This window comes from Protopterus annectens, chromosome 1.part0, assembly GCF_019279795.1.
Source record: "Protopterus annectens isolate FY-2018-M chromosome 1.part0, PAN1.0, whole genome shotgun sequence".
Lineage (NCBI taxonomy): Eukaryota > Metazoa > Chordata > Ceratodontiformes > Protopteridae > Protopterus > Protopterus annectens.
This window is the reverse complement of record NC_056725.1, coordinates 4,355,783-4,375,782: the sequence shown is the minus strand read 5'-3', so window position 1 is coordinate 4,375,782 and position 20,000 is coordinate 4,355,783. Positions and strand designations below refer to the sequence as shown.

Genomic DNA, 20,000 nt, shown 5'->3' with positions numbered 1-20,000 from the left:
GCAGCAGGCAAAGCTAAATGTGTTATATCCTGCCTAATATATGACCACTAGGCAGCTTCTGAAATCTTTAGGGCACCTTCCACATACCGTAACTACATATAGGCTCGAGGAGAGCCATTTAAATGGCATGATTAGGGAGATTTTCTTGATGCCAAAGTACATCTATTATTTGAGCTATTGGATGGTCTTCGTGTTTCACTGTTGCAGTCATTACATTTGGGTAATCTGCTGGCACGTTGCCCTCAGTCGGCCTGAATAACAAAGTCTTGGGGTACTGCGTTAGTTGCCGTCTCCTCTACCAGGATGTCAGGGGGTATAAAACATGTAGCCAACTCCATTTTATTGAGTCTTTCTTGCTGCGCGGTGCCCGAAGCAGAAGCAGTTCGCAAGTGCCGGTTGGCCGACTCCTTAAATTTTCACATTCGAGTTTCAGAACCGAAGTCTTCAACCAAAGCTAAGTACCCCGTTGGGGAAACTTTTTCTTGCTCCTTACCGATGGCGGTAAAAGTTAATAATTGCATTACTTGTGGGAAGCAAATACCTCATAAGTATTTTAATTTGTATTGTATTCCTTGCCTAGGCCCAGATCATAACGTGCTTTGCTGTCGGTTTTGTGCTAGATTTAAGCAACACACTATTAAGCTTCGGTATATTTTTGCTTCAAAATATTTTGGCTCCAGATTTAATTACCCTGAAATGTGGTCGGTTAGCAATCCGACTACCGGAGTTCAAAAAAAACGCAAAGAAAAAGACAGAGACAGACTGTCTCCTAAGCCAGTAGCCAGTACTCAGTGAGGCGCTTTCGTAGCCCCTGATACCAGCTACTTTTGAGTCGCAGGCCTCTACCGAGACCCATGCAGACTCTGGTATGCCGCGAGATTCTCAGAGTGTAGAACCTGCGGATGTGTCCCCCTTGGATTGATCCAGAGCCGCTGAGCAGGCACCGGCTTCTGAGGGTGTTTTCAGGCCTCAACATTTTTATATAAAACCGATGCCAGCTTCAAAAGCAAGATAAAAAACATCTTTTAAGTCTAAAAAACCAACGCATGAGCTACATGCTCAGGCCCCCCCTGCTAAGAGGCCTAGGCAAGACACTGATTATGAATCTTCAGATCAGGTTTCCATTTCTTCTGGTTCCTCTTCTGATCAGGAATTTTCTGTTCTACCCTATGAGGATTCAGATGCAGAAGAATCCATCCCATCTGCATCTCCTCCTGAGGATTATTCTTTTGGAGAAACCTTGCTTACTTTAAGGGAACATTTTCATTGGGAGAGTCAGGATTCCTCTGAATCAAAAAAGAGGCTTGGGGATTTCCTTCTTTCTCAGCATAGGCCTTTGGCAATACCTCCTGTATTAGACATTGTTAATGATGTGTTTTCGGAATCAAGCATGGCTCCCGATTCCCTACCTCCGTCTCCTAGTAAGCCAGACAGATATTACAGGGTTCCTGACCACTAGAAATTTCTATTCAAAAATCCTGCTGCTGATCCTGAAACTATCTCACAGGGTCCCAAAGGTGTAAAGGCCTCTACAGCCAAAAATCCTACCCCCCTCTGATAGAGATTCCAGGGTGCTGGATAGATGGGGAAAGAAGGTTTATACGTCTGCAACCTTGGCAATTAGGGCCTTAAACTGCCAGTTTCATATGCTTAAATATCAACAGCATGTTATGGGCTTTATTGAAATAGAAAATGATGTTGATTTCTGATTGTGTGGAAAATAAAGAATTACAGGAATTCTTGCATGAAGCAGAGCAGGTTGGAAAGCATACTTTGCAATGTGGTTTTGATTCCTTGGAGGCCTCTTGCAGGGCCGCAGTTACTGAATCTGTGATTAGAAGGCATGCCTTGCTCAAGGAGCAAAATTTGCCTGATCATGTTAAAGCTAAGTTGTTGGATGCCCCTTTACAGCATGATACTCTGTTTGGTAATAAGGCAGAAGAGATTTTAAAGAAAATGGAAGACAAAGCTAAGTCTATGCAAACTTTAAAAGATTTCTTACAAGTGCAGCCACTGGCCTACTAAATATTGGTCCTTTCCTGCGTCCAACAGAGCCTCTCAAGGCAAATCCAGGCGCTCAAAAGGCTCTAGATACCAATCACAGGGTTCATACACGTCAAAGCAATGGGGTGCATCCACCTCCAAATCTGGAGGAAACAAAGCACAACCCGACAGTATGCAGTCTCAATGACTTCCCTCTGCCATCACCAAGCACTTGTCTTTTGGCTTCCTCCTTGGGGGGGAAATTAGCACTTCATGCTCAGAATTGGCAGTTAATTACCCAGGACAAGTGGTTATTAAACATAGTATCCCAGGGGTACAGATTTCATTTCCATACTTTGCCAATTCCAAACGGTTGGCCAGACCTGCCACAACATCAATGGGCAGAGGCTCAGAAACAAGTTACATCCCTCATGGATATGGGGGCTATTCAACCAGTACTAGAACAGGAAAAAGGACAAGGTATTCAAGACTGTTCCTGGTATCCAGAAAAGACTATGCCTGCCGTCGAATACTGGACTTACCGATTTTGAACACATTCCTGGACATTCCAAAATTCAAAATGCTGACTTTACAACAGCTACTGCCCATGCTGGGCAAGAACGCTTGGTTAGTGACTCTAGACTTAAAAGAGGCATACCTGCATATCCCAGTAAGGGAATTGTGCAGAAGATACCTCCGCTTCAAGGCAGGTTTTATGCATTACCAATTCTCTGCACTGCCCTTTGGCTTATCTACTGCGCCCAGGGTCTTTACAAAGTGCCTGGCACCAGTAATTGCATTCTGCAGACAAAGAAGCATACAAAACTATCCTTACTTGAACAACTGTCTCATTCAAGCAGAAAACAGACATTCTTCTTCAACATGTAAAAAGGCTTCTAACATGCCTAGGGTACACAATAAACAAAAAGAAATCACAGCTGGTACCTTCTCAAAAAATTACATTCTTGGGTGCAAGCTTGAATACAACTGCCCAGATGGCTTACCTTATGCCAGACCAGCAGATGGCAACAAAAACCCAGTTATCTGCAAGACAAATTCTGCAGGCTTTGGAGTTCATGGCATCCTGCATTCTAATAATTCCATATGCAAGACTGCATATGAGGAAACTTCAAACTCAATTCCTGCCAGGAAAACAAAATACTCATCAACTTAAATGTAAACCCATACATTACAAGATGGGTTGCAAACTGGCTGAGTGATAGAACCCACAGGGTCAGAGTTGCTGGCGCCATGTCAGACTCAAAGCCTGTCACAAGTGGTGTCCCACAGGGCTCAGTCCTGGGCCCACTCTTGTTTGGCATCTACTTTTCTGAAGTGCGAGCAAACACAGGAGGGTTATGGCTGACAAAGTTTGCAGATGACTGCAAACTGGGCAGAAGTCGAAAACACATCTGACACAGATATCCTTCAGAAGGGTCTCACAAACGGATAACTGGTGCCAGAGCCATGGCCTAAAGTTAAATGCCAAGAAATGCATAGTCATACCCTTCGGTAAAAACAAGGTTACCCCTAGCTACCATATAGGTGGCAATCCACTGATCACAGAAGAAGTTATCAGGGACCTGGGGACCCAGGTTGACAGTAGCCTTTCATTAGACACTCATATTGCTAAAGTAGTTAGGAAGACCTTCTACATTGCCCACCTTATCATGAAGGGATTCACATCTAGATCAAGGGAGGTCATAGTCTCCCTATACTATCACTCATCAGACCAATGATTGAGTACAATGCCCCATTCGGAATGTATCTGACCCGACACTTGCAGCAGCTGGAGAGGCCACAAAAGTTCCTCACCAAAAGGATAAAGGGTCTCAAAAATCTGTCTTATGCTGCCCGACTGAAAGAACTCCAGCTATATTCAGTTGCTTACCGCTTGCTCAGAAGTGACCTGTGCCTGACATACAAGGCCGTGTCAAACCCAGATTTGATGAACATGCTTCATCTCAAAAAATCTAGATCCCTCAGAGTCACAAGGGCGGGAGACTTAAACCTCGACACGGTTATTAATAGGACGTGCTGGAGCAATAGATTCATCACCCAAAGACTCCCTATGCTGTGGAACAAAATCCCAGTATATGTGAGGCAGAGCACCTCGTTGGCCCTGTTCAAGAGGAATCTTGACCAATGGATGGGAGATCGCAGATACACCCCAGGGGTTACCTCAGTGTCACTGCTCGACAGAGGCACAGCAAAATAATGGGCATAGTTTCTCCAAACTAAAGGGGTGGCGTAAGCCACAAAACTATGGGCTAGGCTTGTAAATGCCCTCGGGCAGATAGCCTAGTATGAACCTATGAACCTACCTAAAAAGCTTATGGAGTCATCATTGCCACAGTCTGGAAACAATGATTCCACTCATTCCCTGCCTACAACAGGAGTTTCTTTGGTGGGCAGAGACATGTCACCAAAACAAGGGACTGTCATTCACTCTACCCCCTCAGACTATGCTTGGGGAACCCACCTGGCGGGGAGATGCATTCAGGGCATATGGAACCCAAACCAAATGCATCTACATATCAACCAGAAAGAGGTGCTAGCTGTTCAGAATGCCCTGACAGCCTTCAAGGACTTACTTCATCCAGGATAACTACTGATAAAGACGGACAACACCGCGGTTATGTGGTACATAAACAAGCAGGGGGGTACACATTCCTACCCCCTTTGTAGACTAGCCATGGCATTGTGGGACACAGCCTTGACTTATCAAGTGCATCTTCAAACTCAATTCCTGGCAGGAAAACACAATACTCTGGCAGACCTAAGCAGAAATCTTTTGGACCCTCACGAGTGGAAACTGGATCCACAAGTCTTCAGCATGGTAACACAGAAATGGGGGAGCCCAGACATAGATTTGTCTCTCCCCAAAATTATCAACTGGACAAATTCTGCACAAGGACTTATCACAGACAAGCATGGAAAGTGGATGTCCTATCTTTCAGTTGGAAAAACCTATCCGTCTACGCCTTTCCTCCTCTGCCTCTTCTTTCCAGGGTCTTGCTAAAGGCCAGACAGGAAAAAACAAAAATTTTATTTTAGTTTACATTTATTTTACATTTGTTGACCGGGCTAGTCCAACTGGATACATGTCAATTTTCAGTGGAGGCCCGAGGAGAAAAGCTCCAGTAAAGTCATACTAAATAAGGCATACAGAAACATCTACTATAAAATTTGACAATAGTTTAAAAAAGACTAAAAAATGTAGAAAGATTTGAGAAAGGCACTTAGAGTATTACAGCATCAGATTAAGTAAAATTTAGAAAAATTACTGTATAAAAAGTGACTAGTACAATCAAGCATGGTGAGTAGTACTCAGGAGTGACAGAGTTAGGAATTAAGAAGGAAAGGTTAGTTTAAAAATCAAATAAGTAGAGAAAAAAACGTTTAGTCAGGGTTGTTGCAAGAGCATAGCCAGTGGCTACAGAGGAAAAGTTTTAGGTTAGTTTTAAATAGTGGGAGTGAGGTTAGGGTTGTAAGGTCTTGTGGTAGGAGATTCCATATTTTGCCAACTGAATTAGAGAATATGGTGTCTCCTGCTAAGTTATTTGATAAGGAAGTATGAATCCGCATTCTATTAGAGGAGCGTAGATTCCTCAGGTTATCATTTGGTCTTATGAGGGTAGAGAGCATTGGAGCGTTGTCGGGATGGTATAGGGCTTTGTGGGCGATTTGTAAGTTGGTTCATTTGTATAATAAAATTATCCTAATTGCTCCGGACTGGCCTCGCCAGCATTGGTACCCAATTCTGAGGAATGTGTCTCCACTCCCTCCTTGGTACTTGCCTCAAATTTCTCATCTACTGTCTCAGCAGAACAATCAAATTCTGCACACTCCGCTCCAAACTCTGAACCTGGCAGCATGGCTGATCATGTAGCTATTCAAACAACACCTCTCAGTAAATCTGTTATTGATGTCATTTTGGAAGCCAGAAGGCCTAGTACTAGAAAATCTTATGCTGATAAATGGAAGAGATTCTGTGCTTGGAGCCAAGCACAAGTAACAGACTCAGCATAACCAAGTATCACTCAGATTTTACAATACTTGACTGAGATGCTTGACAAGGGCCTATCCTTCTCGTCAATAAAAATCCATGCCTCTGCCATTTTGGCTCATTACAACACAGAGCCTCCTATCTTCTTTCATCCTCTGCTAAAGCAGTATCTTAGAGGGGCCAAAAATTTAAGGCCTCCCAGAAGATCACCAACTCCTGCATGGGACCTCAAATTTGTGCTGGAAAAACTCACTCTGCCTCCTTTTGAACCAGCAGCTACTGTGGATATAAAGTTTTTATCTTGGAAAACAGCTTTCCTTTTGGCAATCACTTCAGCAAGAAGGGTTTCAGAACTACAGGCTCTCATGGCTGTGGAGCCTTTTATTACATTTCACCCGGACAGGGTGTCCCTCAGGACCAATCCTTCCTTTATGCCTAACGTAGTATCCAGTGTGTCTCTGAACTAAATTATTCACCTGCCAGCATTTTACCCAAATCCGCAGAACAAGGGGGAGCGGATTCTGCATTCATTGGACATACACAGACAACTAAGATTCTACTTGAACAGGACCAAATCTCTAAGAAAGTCTGAGCAACTACTGGTGACATTTGCATCAGGATCAGAGGGGAAGGCTGTATCAAAGCAGACTATTTCTAAGTGGATAAGCCACTGCATTTGTTTCTGCTTCTTGCATCATGGTAAACCTGTACCCAAGGGAATCAAGGTCACATTCCACCAGAGCTGTGTCTACTTCAGCAGCCTTTCTCAGAGGAGTTCCAACCAAAGACATTCTAGAAGCTGCTACTTGGAGCTCTGTTCATACCTTCACAAAGCATTATCATTTACCTCTTTTTTCTAAATCCAGGTCAGGCTTTGCCACTGCAGTTCTGCAGTGCCTTGTAGCCGCTCCTAATACTATTTAGTCCATTCTCAGCTTTGGGATTCTACCCAAATGTAATAACTGCAACAGTGAAACACGAACATAGTACAGTTGTGTACACTTACCATAAATGTAGATGTTCGAGTGTATTCACTGTTGCAGTCCGGGTTACCCACCCGCCATCCCCCTTTTTCTATAACTTCTCTTTCCTTCACTATACTCTAAAGCCTTTGTGGTGTATTTGCTTTTAGATGAAGGTAAAGTTTATGTTGCTAAAAGTGCATTTTTATATATTGCTGTTTAGTTTTATATATATATATATATATATATATATATATATATATATATATATATATATATTGTTTGCTCCCCATTTGGGGGGGAGCACCTGACATCTGGGGCAAAAAAAATTGAATAAAATGGCATTGGCTGCATGTTTTATACCCCTGATGACCTGACGTCATGGAAGAGGAGACCGCAACCGACGCAGTACCCAAGACTTTGTTATTCAGGCCGACTGAGGGCAACCTGCCAGCAGATTACCCAAATGTAATGACTGCAACAGTGAAAACACTCAAACATCTACATTTATGGTAATTGTGCACAACTGTACTTTCTTCCCTCTCATGCTTGAAAGAAGAAAAACCTGATTAGGGAACTGGGAGAAGTGCCAGCTCCTTTGGTGCCTCGGCCATGGATGGTGACTCCTCATTGAACATTCAGTCTTTATCAATCCATCCTGCCTGGTTCATAGTCCATGTGTAGTGACACCCAGTCCGGCAGTAATGGACTAGGTTTCAGCCTCATTGGACATGGGGCAATCACGTTTGCTGGACTTGGGAGATGTAGCGGTTCCAGCTGCACCACAAAGCAGAGTTAGTGCCTGATCTCCCATCTAGTGACCGTAGCTTCAGTCAATCTCATTTCTGGAATTGTCTTGGAAAAAAAAAAAAAAACTTTGCATATATTCTTTTTTGCCCTCTTTTCCTTGAACAGAGGAGATTTAGTCAGACTAAAGGGTTGTTGTCTGCTTTTACATGTTAAAGCCTGCTTTTTCATTTCCTTTCTTTGACAGAAAAAGTAAGAGGGTTTCCCTGTAGTTCTGACACTGGACAATTGCCAGATGGATGAAGAGAGAAAGGAGAATAGGTTGGATGTGATGCATTTTCTGCCCCGGGGCATTATGATTCTGAGAAAAGGATTTCCTGTGATTTCCATTCAGAATCCTTTCCCTCTTCTGAGTTTGTTAGCAAAGTGACACAATTCTTTCAATGGGAACACAATGAAATTCCTTTCTGTTAGATGAAATTCTGTGACTGGTTAAAATTTAATTTACTTCTACCAGCAACTGTTTCCCCATATTTAGCAGGTCTAGTGGGCAGATGTTCTTCGTGTTTCACTGTTGCAGTCATTATATTTGGGTAATCTGCTGGCAGGTTGCCGTCAGTTGGCCTGATTAACAAAGTCTTGGGTCCTGCATCGGGTGCTGTCCTTTCTTCCATGACATCAGGTCATCAGGGGTATAAAACATGCAGCCGACGCCATTACATCAGTCTTTTTTGCCGTGCGGTGCCCAAAACAGTAGCAGTTCGCAAGTGCCGGTCGGCCGACTCCTGAAATTTTTGTTTTCGAGTTTCAGAACTGAAGTCTTCAACTTAAAGCTAAGTACCCCGTTGGGGAAACTTTTTCTTGCTCCTTGCTGATGCCAGTAAAAGTTAATAATTGCATTACTTGTGGGAAGCAAATACCTCAAAGATTTTCATTTGTACTGTATTCCTTGCCTAGACCCTGATCACGGCATACCTTGCTATCGGTTTTGTGCTTTATTTAATCAGCGCACTATCCGTCATCTGTACATTTTTGCCTCTAAATATTTCTGTTCTCGATTTTATTATCCAGAAATGACGTCGGTTAGCCATCCGGCTACTGGAATTCCGAAAAAATGCAAAGAAAAAGACAGAGATATGCTGTTGACATCCAAAACTGCCGACGACGCTTCTAAGCCAGTCGCCAGTTCGCCGGTACTCAGTGAGGCTCTTTCGCAGCCCCTGATACCCGCTACGTCTGATTTGCAGGCCTCTACTGAGACCCATTCAGAGTCCAGTATGCCGCGAGATGCTTCAATTATGGGACCCGCAGATGTCTCTACCTTGGATGGGTTCAGAGCCGCTATGCAGGCACCGGCTTCTGAGGGTGTTTTCAGGCCTACAGATTTGTATGTTAGACTGACACCATCTTCAAAACTAAGGCCAAAATCTAAATCTATGTCTAAAAAACCGATGCCTGAGCCACATGTGCAGACCCCTGTGCCTAAAAAACAAATTATCAAAATGGCTGAAGATTTTATTACTCTGAACAGGGGTAGCCAACCCCCTCCTTCTAAGAGGCCTAGGCAAGACATTGATTTTGAATTTTCTGAACAGGATTCTGTTTCTTCTGACTCTTCCAATGAACAGGATTTGTCTATACCTACCTATGAGGACTCTGATGCAGAAGATTCCATTCCTTCTGCTTCTCCCCCTGAGGATTTTTCTTTTGGGGAAACTGTACATACCTTAAGGAAAGTCAGGATTTTTCTGAATCTGTAAAGAGACTTAGGGATTTTCTTCTCCTTCCACAGCATAGGCCTTTGGCTATACCTCCTGTTCTAGACATTGTAGACTATGTTTTTTCAGAATCTAGTATGGCTCCTGATTCCCTGCTCCTTGTAAGCCAGACAGATACTGCAGGGTTCCTGACTCACACAAATTCCTTTTGAAAAATCCTGTTGTAGATCCTGAAACCATTTCTCAGGTTCCCAAGGGCATTAAGGCTTCTACTGCTAAAAATCCTACCCCTTCTGATAGAGATTCCAGGGTGTTGGATAGATGGGGTAAGAAGGTTTACACTTCTGCAATCAGGGCTTTAAACTGTCAATTTCATATGCTAAAATATCAGCAGCATATCATGGGACTGCTTAAACAGAAAATAATGTTGATTTCTGGAAAATAAAGATTTACAGGATCTATTGCATTCAGCTGAACAAGTTGGAAAACATACTTTGCAATGTGGTTTTGATTCTTTTGAGGCCTCCTGCAGGGCTGCTCTAACTGGGTCTGTGCTAAGAAGGCATGCTTGGCTAAAAGAGCAAAATCTGCCTGATCATGTTAAAGCAAAATTGTTGGATGCTTCTTTACAACAGGACCGTCTCTTTGGTAATAAGGCTGAAAAAGTTCTAAAAAAAGATGGAAGATAAAGCTCAAACTATGCAAACTGTTAACGATTTCTTACTAGTGCAACCTCCAAGATTTAGTAGACACTGGCCTACTAAGAAATGGTCCTTTCCAGTTCCTTCGAGAGCCACTCAAGTCAAACCCAGACATTCCAAAGGCACCAGGTTTCAGTCCCAAGGGACTTTCAGAACAAAACAATGGGGTGCCTCCTCTTCCAAATCTGGAAACAACAAGACACCTCCCTATGTTAAGCAGTCTCAGTGACTTCCCTTTACACTTACCAAGCACTTACCTTTTAGCCGCCCCTTCTGGGGGGAAACATGGCCCTTCATGCAAAAAAGTGGCAACTTATAACCCAGGACAAATGTGTTTTAAATATAGTATCCCAGGGTTACAGATTTCATTTCCACACATTGCCAATTCCAAACGGATGGCCAGAACCTGCCCCCACATCAATGGGCAGAGGCCCAGAAACAAGTACTTTCCCTCATGAGTATGGGGGCTATTTGACTAGTACCAGAAGAGGAAAAGGGACAAGGTTTCTATTCAAGACTTTTCCTGGTACCCAGAAAAGACAAATCTTGGCGTCCAATTCTGGACTTATCTACTCTAAACACCTTTCTGGACATCCCAAAATTCAAGATGCTGACTCTTCACCAGTTACTTCCTATGGTAGGCAAAGATGCCTGGTTGGCAACTCTAGATTTAAAAGAGGCTTACCTGCATATCCCAGTCAGGGAGTCTTGCAGAAGATATCTCCACTTCAAAGCAGGCTACTTGCATTATCAGTTCTCTGCACTGCCCTTTGGCTTATCTACTGCGCCCAGGGTCTTTACAAAGTGCCTGGCTCCAGTAATTGCATTTTGCAGGCAAAGAAATATTCAAATATATCCATATTTGGCCGATTGTCTAATTCAGGCGGAAAACAAGGACATTCTTCTAAAATATGTGGCGTTTGTAAGAAGAGTTCTAACTTGTCTAGGGTACACTATAAACGAAAAGAAATCACAACTGGTACCCTCTCAAAAAATTACATTCCTGGGTGCAATCTAGAATACAACTGCCCAGATGGCTTTCCTTAGCCAGAGAAGCAAATTAATTTGGTGACTTACTTCAAACAGGTGGCCACAAAAACCCTGCTTTCTGCAAGGCAAATACTGCAAGCTTTGGGGTTCATGGCCTCCTGCATTCTTCTAATTCCATATGCAGGACTGCATATGAGAAAACTTCAGTGGTATTTAAAAAGTCTATGGAGTCAGCATTGTCACAGCCTGGAAACAGTGATTCCTATTGTACCTTGCCTCCGCCTAGAGTTCCTATGGTGGTCAGAGGCCTGCCACCAGAACAAGGGACTGCCATTCACACCACCCCCTGCTGCCGAAACCCTAACTACAGACGCATCAGACTATGCATGGGGTGCTCATCTGGCAGAGAAGTGCATTCAGGGAAAATGGAGCCCAAATCAAATGCACCTACATATCAATCAAAAAGAAATGTTAGCTGTACAGAATGCTCTGACAGCCTTCAAGGACTACCTTCATCCAGGACAACTACTGGTAAAGATGGACAACACCACTGTTATGTGGTACATAAACAAGCAGGGGGGTACACACTCCTACCCCCTTTGCAGACTAGACATGGCATTGTGGAACACAGCCTTGAGCTATCCATTACAACTGCAAGCTCAATTCCTGCCAGGAAAGCTGAATACTCTGGCAGATGAACTAAGCAGAAATCTCATGGACCCACATGAATGGAAACTGGAACCACGGATTTTCAATATGTTAATACGCAAATGGGGGAGCCCAGACATAGATCTTTTTGCCTCACCCCAGAACTATCAGTTGGACAAATTTTGCACAAGAACTCATCACAAAAAAAGCATGGTCTATGCCTTTCCCCCTCTGCCTCTGCTCTCCAAAGTTCTACAAAAGTCAAACAGGACAAACCAAGAATGATTTTGATTGCTCCAGACTGGCCTCGCCAACACTGGTACCCACTCCTGCGCAGTGTGTCACACGTTCTACCGTGGCGCCTGCCTCAGACACCTTACTTACTGTCTCAGCAGAACAACCAAACTCTGCACACTCTGCTACAAACTTTGAATCTTGCAGTGTGGCTAATCACCTAAATTCATCCTTAGCATCCCTCAGCACACCTGTGATGGATGTCATTTTGGCGGTCAAAAGACCTACTACAAGAAAATCTTATGCTGACAAATGGAAAAGATTCTGTGCCTGGAATCGGTCTGAAGGGATAAGCACAGCATTGCCCAATATTCCTCAGATTTTGCAATACTTAACTGAGGTGCTTCACAAGGGCCTGTCCTTTTCTTCCATAAAAATCCATGCCTCAGCCATTTCAGTTCATTACAACACAGAACCTCCCCTCTTTTCTCATCCACTGCTAAAGCAGTATCTAAAGCAGTATCTCAGAGGGGCCAAAAACTTAAGACCAGCCAGGAAAGCTCCAACCCCTGCCTAGCACCTTAATTTTGTATTGAAGAAACTTACTCTCCCTCCTTTCGAGCCAGCTGCAAATGCATACTTAAAATTTCTCTCCTGGAAAACAGCTTTCCTTTTAGCAGTCACTTCAGCAAGAAGGATTTCCGAATTACAGGCTGTTATGGCAGTGGAGCCTTTCATCATCTTTCATGCGGACTGGGTATCTCTCAGAACCAACCCATCCTTCATGCCTAAGGTGGTATTCAGTGTAGCTCTTAATCAGACAATTCATTTGCCAACTTTCTTTCCCAATCCACAGAACAAGGGGGAGTGGATTCTGCATTCATTGGATGTACACAGGCAACTTAGATTTTACTTAAAAAGGACTAAATCTCAAAGAAAATCCGAACAACTGCTGGTAGCATTTGCTGCAGGGGCAGAGGAAAAGGCTATTTCAAAGCAAACCATTTCCAAATGGATAAGCACCATGGAAAAACTATCCCCCAGGGGATCAGATCCCATTTCACCAGTGCTGCATCTACTTCAACAGCCTTTCTCAGAGGTGTTCCTACCAGGGACATTCTAGAAGCTGCTACCTGGAACTCTGTTTAATACTTTCACCAAACATTACCATTTACCACTTTTCTCTAAATCCAGAGCTGGCTTTGCCACATCTGTCCTTCAGGGCCTTATAGCTGGTCCTAATGCTATGTAATACCCTCCATCCAACCATAGCTTTGGTAATCTACCCAAATGTAATGACTGCAACAGTGAAACATGAACATAATACAGTTGTGTACACTTACCATAAATGTAGATGTTGGGAGTGTATTCACTGTTGCAGTCCTGGTTACCCTCCCTCCAGCCCCCTATTTTTCTCTGGCTATACCTCTACTTTCTTTTACTGTGCTTAAAAGCCCTTTTGGTATATTTGCTTTTGGGTTGGAGGTATATTTTTTTTGTGTTTTTAGTTTTATTTTTTCCCAATTTGGGGGGCACCTGACATTTGGGGCAAGAAAAACTGATGTAATGGCGTCTGCTGCATGTTTTATACCCCTGGCGACCTGATGTCATGGAAGAAGGGGTAGCGACCGACACAGGACCCAAGACTTTGTTAAATCAGGCGGACTGAGGGAAACCTGCCAGCAGATTACCCAAATGTAATGACTGCAACAGTGAATACACTCTAACATCTACATTTATGGTAAGTGTACACAACTGTACTTTACTTTTATTCACTGAACTCTACAAATATATATGTATGTTGTTGTGTCTTTCGGCTTTTCCCGGTTAGGGGTCGCCACAGCGGAACTCTGGTCCGGTAATGATTGGCTGTAGATTTCTACGTGCTGGCTTGACGGGCCTAACGCACAACCTTCAGCGAAGGAATGCCCATTCACGCACGTCACCACACAGAAGACGCTCTCACTGAGAATCGAATGGGCAATGTCTAACTGTGAGGCAACAACGCTACCGCAGCACCACCACCGCAGTTCTACAAAGATATATGTATACTATGCAAAATTATAGACAAGTGTTTGCCTTAGTAGCCTTCTGAAGTGATATCGGTCAGTCACAGATGAATGAACAGCATTCATGCCTATTAAGAATATGGGAAATGATGGTTTGGATTTTTTTAAAAGAGAGAGTAGTTTTGAACAATTAACAAAACCTTGCATTTCACCTCGCTTTATTTCAGAAAATGTAAGTGGACCATGAAATATTTCTAGCTAACTTTAGACACATATCAGAGTAATGCAGTTAACAATGAAGTACCGACTCTACTTTCATAGACTGTATAAGAAGCCAATTACTTTTAGCATTATGGCAGCAGTGTGTATGTATTCCTTTTTTGATAGTCATGCAGGTGGGATAGTCCTCCTACACTTTTCAGCCACAACCTTTTCATGTAGGTTATTACAAGTATATATCTATATATATCTATATCTATGTATATATATACATATATATATATATATATATATATATATATATATATATATATATATGTGTGTGTGTGTGTGTGTAGTATTATATAATACAACTTAGAAACATCGAATGTTACAATATTGTGACAAGTATGTTACACTAAATTCAGTATGTTATTGTAAAAAGCCAGCTTGTTTGAGTTTATACATTTATATATGTTTAGTAGTCACAAATCTGATCTTGCATTGTGTACGGATAGAATGTTACCATTAGCGATATATAATTTTATTGTAATTCATGTATGAAATCTAGGTTGCATGCTGCTACACTCCAGGAAGTATTTAAACTGAAAAACTGTCATATTGCACTCATAGTGACTGCCTTTTTTTTGGTAAAGAAAATTAAAATACAACACGAAGCAGTGATTCTGATGTTAATAAAGCATAGGATATCAATCTGTGACTAAAAGTTTATTTTACTGTTACCATATTTTTTGTGTTGAGTACAATAAAACATAATCTTTTTCATAGAATTTTGTTTTATTTAAAAAGTTGGGTGATCTGTTTCATTCAGTTTTGTATTCAAGGATATTTGACTGGAATATTGTGGAAAGTAGTTGATTGCTCAGTTACTTCATTAGCTAATTACTTTGTATGCAAACAAACAACTGGAGGGCTTTTTCTGAAATCTTTATCTTTTTCTGTGGTGTAGCTTTTAAGAATGATTATATGGTGTAGTTTTGGGGTTTTAGCACTAAACATTTTCTTTTTACTTTGTTTTTGTTTTCATAGAGAGCTGAAGATTACGGCCCTGTAGAGGTGATTTCCCATTGGCATCCCAATCTGACCATAAATCTGGTTGATGACAATACTGCTTGGGTGAAGGGGGCTGTTCCACCTCCCTTGGACCAGTGTAAGAAAATTAATTATTTTCCTCTCTATTGCTTTGTGCTGTTAGCAAATATTAAGCACATTTTTAATAGAACTGTTCTGTTGTTGCAGTTGAAAACACTGATAATAGAAAGTTAAGCATCATAGCTTATGTGTTTTGTTGATCCATCTACTTTGTATTAATCTTAGTGGCAATGTTTTCACTTTGCTCCTGTTTTTCTCCTTTTCCATAGAGGCTGCTTGCATTAACATTTTTGCCACTGTTGTAGTATTCCATGCAGGCATAACTCAATAGTGTATCCTACTAGTTACAGCTACTATATTACACTGTCACCCAGATGTGATCTAACTGATTGTGCTCTATAGTCATAGTAATGATCCTGCTGTTTGCTGTACATTGCAGACCCAGTGTGTTGACTTAGCACTGTGTGGTTATCTGTTCAGTCTCCTCAGAAAGTAGCCATGAGTAAAACACCTTGAGCTGAGATGACTTTGTCAGAAGGGTTTCTCTGGTTATCTGTCAGGTAACAGGGAGTTATTTGTTTGTCGCACAGAATTCTAAGCACATGTGTTAGTCACAGTAACTTCCTACTCAAAAATATTAATAGTGTTGTAGCCATGAAAGTAAAACAAGAATACCACAACAAATGGCATTGTAAATCGCACTCCGCAGATGTCCTCCCACAATAACATTTGCGGCACTTCATTTCCTTGTGCCTTTAGATGTATCTAGTGATATTGCCCATATACCTATGCTGTTGAACTAAAGGAATTTGTATAATTTCCATCTGGCACTTTAAGTATGAATATCATTTCTGTAGCTTCTCTTGCTTAAATATAGTTTATAGCAGCAGTGGGAAGCTGTCACCATTTGACACAAGCGGCAAATTCAGCATGAGATTGTAGTGAGCTTAAAGTCTGCTTAACTTTAAAAATAAATTTGCTGCATGTATGAGTTGATTAAGCAGTAAGGAACGTGCTGATGATTTTGAATCAGCTAGTGCATCTTTTGGTGTTCGAATGAGTAATACTAATTTAGACGTCTGAGGATTATTGTTGGGTGGTTGGGATCTTCTTTAGTATTGTAACTTATCAGCATAAAGTGAGGATTTTTTCTCTGAGTGAGAGCTTATTTAATATGTATAAAAATGACTGATTTAGGCTTTGGAGATGTAGTCAAGGTAGATTCCATTTTATGTATCATTGAGGAGAGCAGAGGAAAGCGTTTGCAAACTGTAAAGAAATGTTATGAGCATTTTTTTTTCCTTTTCAATTGTTGCAGCTTTATTAAATTTAGCATTTAAGATGTAGACACACACACACACACACACACACACACACACACACACACACACACACACACACACAAGCAAAAGAGAAAGAGTAACAAAGCATGTCAGCAATTCTTATATTTATTTATGTGTTGACATTTGTTTACTGGGAAGGTTTGACTGGGTGCATTAGGTGCATTACCCATTTTCACTGGAGGCCCAGGGAGAAAAACTCCACAGTAAAAATAAATAAGTAAATTTCATTACAAGGAGTAAAATAGAGCTGTGACTAAACCATATTTCTTCTATAGCAGTGACTAAACACTATGTTCTCGGGTTAACATAAATATACAGCATTGTTTATTTTTAAAATAGGTATGGTATCATACAAAGGGATTAATATTTTACAGAAAATATACAATAGTATGTGGGAGTAAATGTGAAAGTTATGTACTTTGGTACGCTAGAATAGGAAGAGATTCAGGAAAGAGAAGATGTAAGATAGTGAGGAAGTTAGAAGTTAAGGATTTAGGAGTACAAGTTGGTAGTTATTAAAGTTGGTAGGGAATAGGTCAGCCTGGAGAAGAACAGGTGCAGGGCCACATTTTGACTAAGTAATTATCTAGAGTGAGTTTGAAAGATTGGAAGTAATGTCTTGACCCAATTGATGTAGTAAGGAGTTACGTGATTTGGCAACGTAGTACGAGTATAGACTGTCTGGCAGATTTGAGAGGTTTACGGATGGACAGAAGGCTTTGGTCAGTCAGTTGCAGATCTTGGTTGGGAGTGTAGTTAATGAGAAAAGTGCTTAGTGCGGGACACGCTGTGGGGTGATTAGTAATTCTATAGGCAAAGAGTAACTATGTGTGTTGGAATATGGGGTAATTCTATCTGTTTTAGAATTTTGGGTGCTGTTCAGTGGTGGATTCAAAAAGGATTGTTGGCTGCCAGTTTTTTAACTTTATTGTAGCATTGTTTGAGTTTCATTTTTGTGATGCTTGTAGGCTTGTAAAAATGGGAGCACCATAGAGACGTGGAGGAAGTTTGAGGATGCCAGAGTACTTTGGCTGCATTGGTAAGGATTTTTTTTGGCTCTGTACAGAATTTTTTTAATAAGAAGCATCTTTATTAAATTATCAAGTATGACATAGGCAGTCATACTTTATGCAAATGCAAACAAGTTATATTGATGTAATTTTAGTTGCAAACATTATACATCACTTGTAAACTACCGAGTCATTGTCAAACATTACATAGCTCATTCAAATCCTGCCTTCTTTTAAACCATCTTTCCTCCTCTGCATGTATTGTTCTCACAGTTTCCATTTTCCTCTATGTAATTTGCTCCTGTCCTTTTCTAAAGATCCCAATTCCAGTTGTTTTATTCCTGTTAATATATTCACTACTTTAAGATGTTCTTCATGTTTCACTGTTGCAGTCATTACATTTGGGTAATCTGCTAGCAGGTTGCCCTCAGCTGGCCTGAATTCCAAAGTCTTGGGTCCTGCGTTGGTTGCTGTCTCCTCTTCCATGATGTGAGATCGTCAGAGGTATAAAACATGCAGCTGACGCCATTTTCTTTAGTCTTTCTTGCCATGTGGTGCCAGAAGCATTTCGCAAGTGCCGGTCGGCCAACTACTGAAATATTCGAGTTTGAGTTTCAGAACCGAAGTCTTCACTACAGCGAAGTACCCCGTTGGGGAAACTTTTTTCATGCTTTTTACCGATGTCAGAAAAAGTTAATAATTGTATTACTTGTGGGAAGCAAATACCTCATAAGGATTTCCATTTATACTGTATTTCTTGCCTAGGCCCTGATCACAATGTGCCTGGCTGTCGGTTTTGTGCTAGATTTAACCAATGCATTATTAAGCGTCTGTATATTTTCGCATCAAAGTATTTTGGAAACAGATTTAACTACCCAGAAATGTTGTCGGATAGCAATCCGACTACCAGAGTACATAAAAAATGCAAAGGAAAGAGAAAGGCAGTCGAGATCCAAAACTGATGATGAGCCTTCTCCTAAGCCAGTCGCCGGTACTCAGTGAGGCGTTTTCGCAGCCATGATACCCACTACTTTCGAGTCGATGGCGTCTACCGACACCCATGTGGGAGTCCGGCATGCCGCAAGATACTCAAGGTATTGGACTGACGGATGTATCTCCCTCGGATGGGTCCGAAGCCACTGAGCAGGCACCGTCTTCTGAGGGTGTATTCAGACCTCAACATTTGTATTTCATACTGACGACAGCTGCAAAATCAAAGACAAAATCAACTTCTAAAACTAAAAAACTGACACATGAGCCATGTGCACAGGCCTCTATGCCTAAAAAACAGATTATCAAAATGGCTGAAGACCTTATTACCTTGATCAGGGGTACCCATCCCCCTCCAGATAAGCGGCCTAGGCAAGACACTGATTATGAATCTTCAGATCAGGTTTCTATTTCTTCTGATTCCTCTTCTGATCAGGAATGATCTATTCCTCCCTATGAGGATTCTGGTGCTGAGGAGTCTATTCCTTCTGCATCTCCTCCTGAGGATTATTCATTTAGAGAAAACTTGGATACTTTGAGGGAGCATTTTCACTGGGAGAGTCAAGACTTCTCAGAATCAAAAAAGAGGCTCAGGGATTTCCTTCTTCCTCAGCACAGGCCTTTAGACATTCCCCCTGTGTTAGACATTGTGGATGATGTGTTTTCGGAGTCAAGCTTGACCCCCTGACATCTTACCTCCGCCTCCCAGTAAGCCTGACCGATATTACAGGGTCCCTGACTCACATAAATTTTTATTTAGAAGCCCTGTTGCTGATCCTGAAACTATTTCACAGGGTCCAAATGGAGTTAAGGCCTCAACAGCAACAAAAATTCTACCCCCTCTGACAGAGATTTAAGGGCACTGAACAGATGGGGGGAAAAAAGGTTTATACATCTGCAACTTTGGCAATCAGGGCCTTAAACTGTCAATTTCATATGCTTAAGTACCAACAACATGTTATGGGATTGCTAAAACAGACAATGATGTTGATTTCAGAATGTGCAGAAAATAAAGAATTGCAGGAATTATTGTATGCAGCTGAACAGGTTGGAAAGCGTACTTTGCAGTGTGGTTTTGATTCCTTAGAGGCCTCCTGCAGGGCCGCAGTTACTGGATCTGTGATTAGGAGTCATGTCTGGTTAAAAGAACAAAATTTATCTGATCATGTTAAAGCTAAATTGCTAGATGCATCTTTACAGCATGATTCTCTGTTTGGTATTAAGGCAGAAGAGGTTTTAAAGAAAATGGAAGACAAAGCTAAGTCTATGCAAACTGTTGAAGACTTCTTACAAGTGCAGCCACCAAGATTCAGTAAACAGTGGCCTAAAAAAATTGGTTCTTTCC

General features: G+C 41.7%; 1 protein-coding gene across 4 annotated transcripts in view; it reads left to right on the top strand.

Moving 5' to 3' along the window:
• Nucleotides 1–20,000, top strand: part of CLPTM1 (CLPTM1 regulator of GABA type A receptor forward trafficking) — a 1,743,979-nt gene that overhangs the window by 615,408 nt on the left and 1,108,571 nt on the right. For all 4 annotated transcript variants that reach the window (XM_044078057.1, XM_044077978.1, XM_044078148.1 and 1 more), the window contains one exon: nt 15,250–15,370. In XM_044078057.1, coding sequence (XP_043933992.1) covers nt 15,250–15,370 — 121 coding nt within the window. The remainder of the gene's footprint in view (nt 1–15,249; nt 15,371–20,000) is intronic.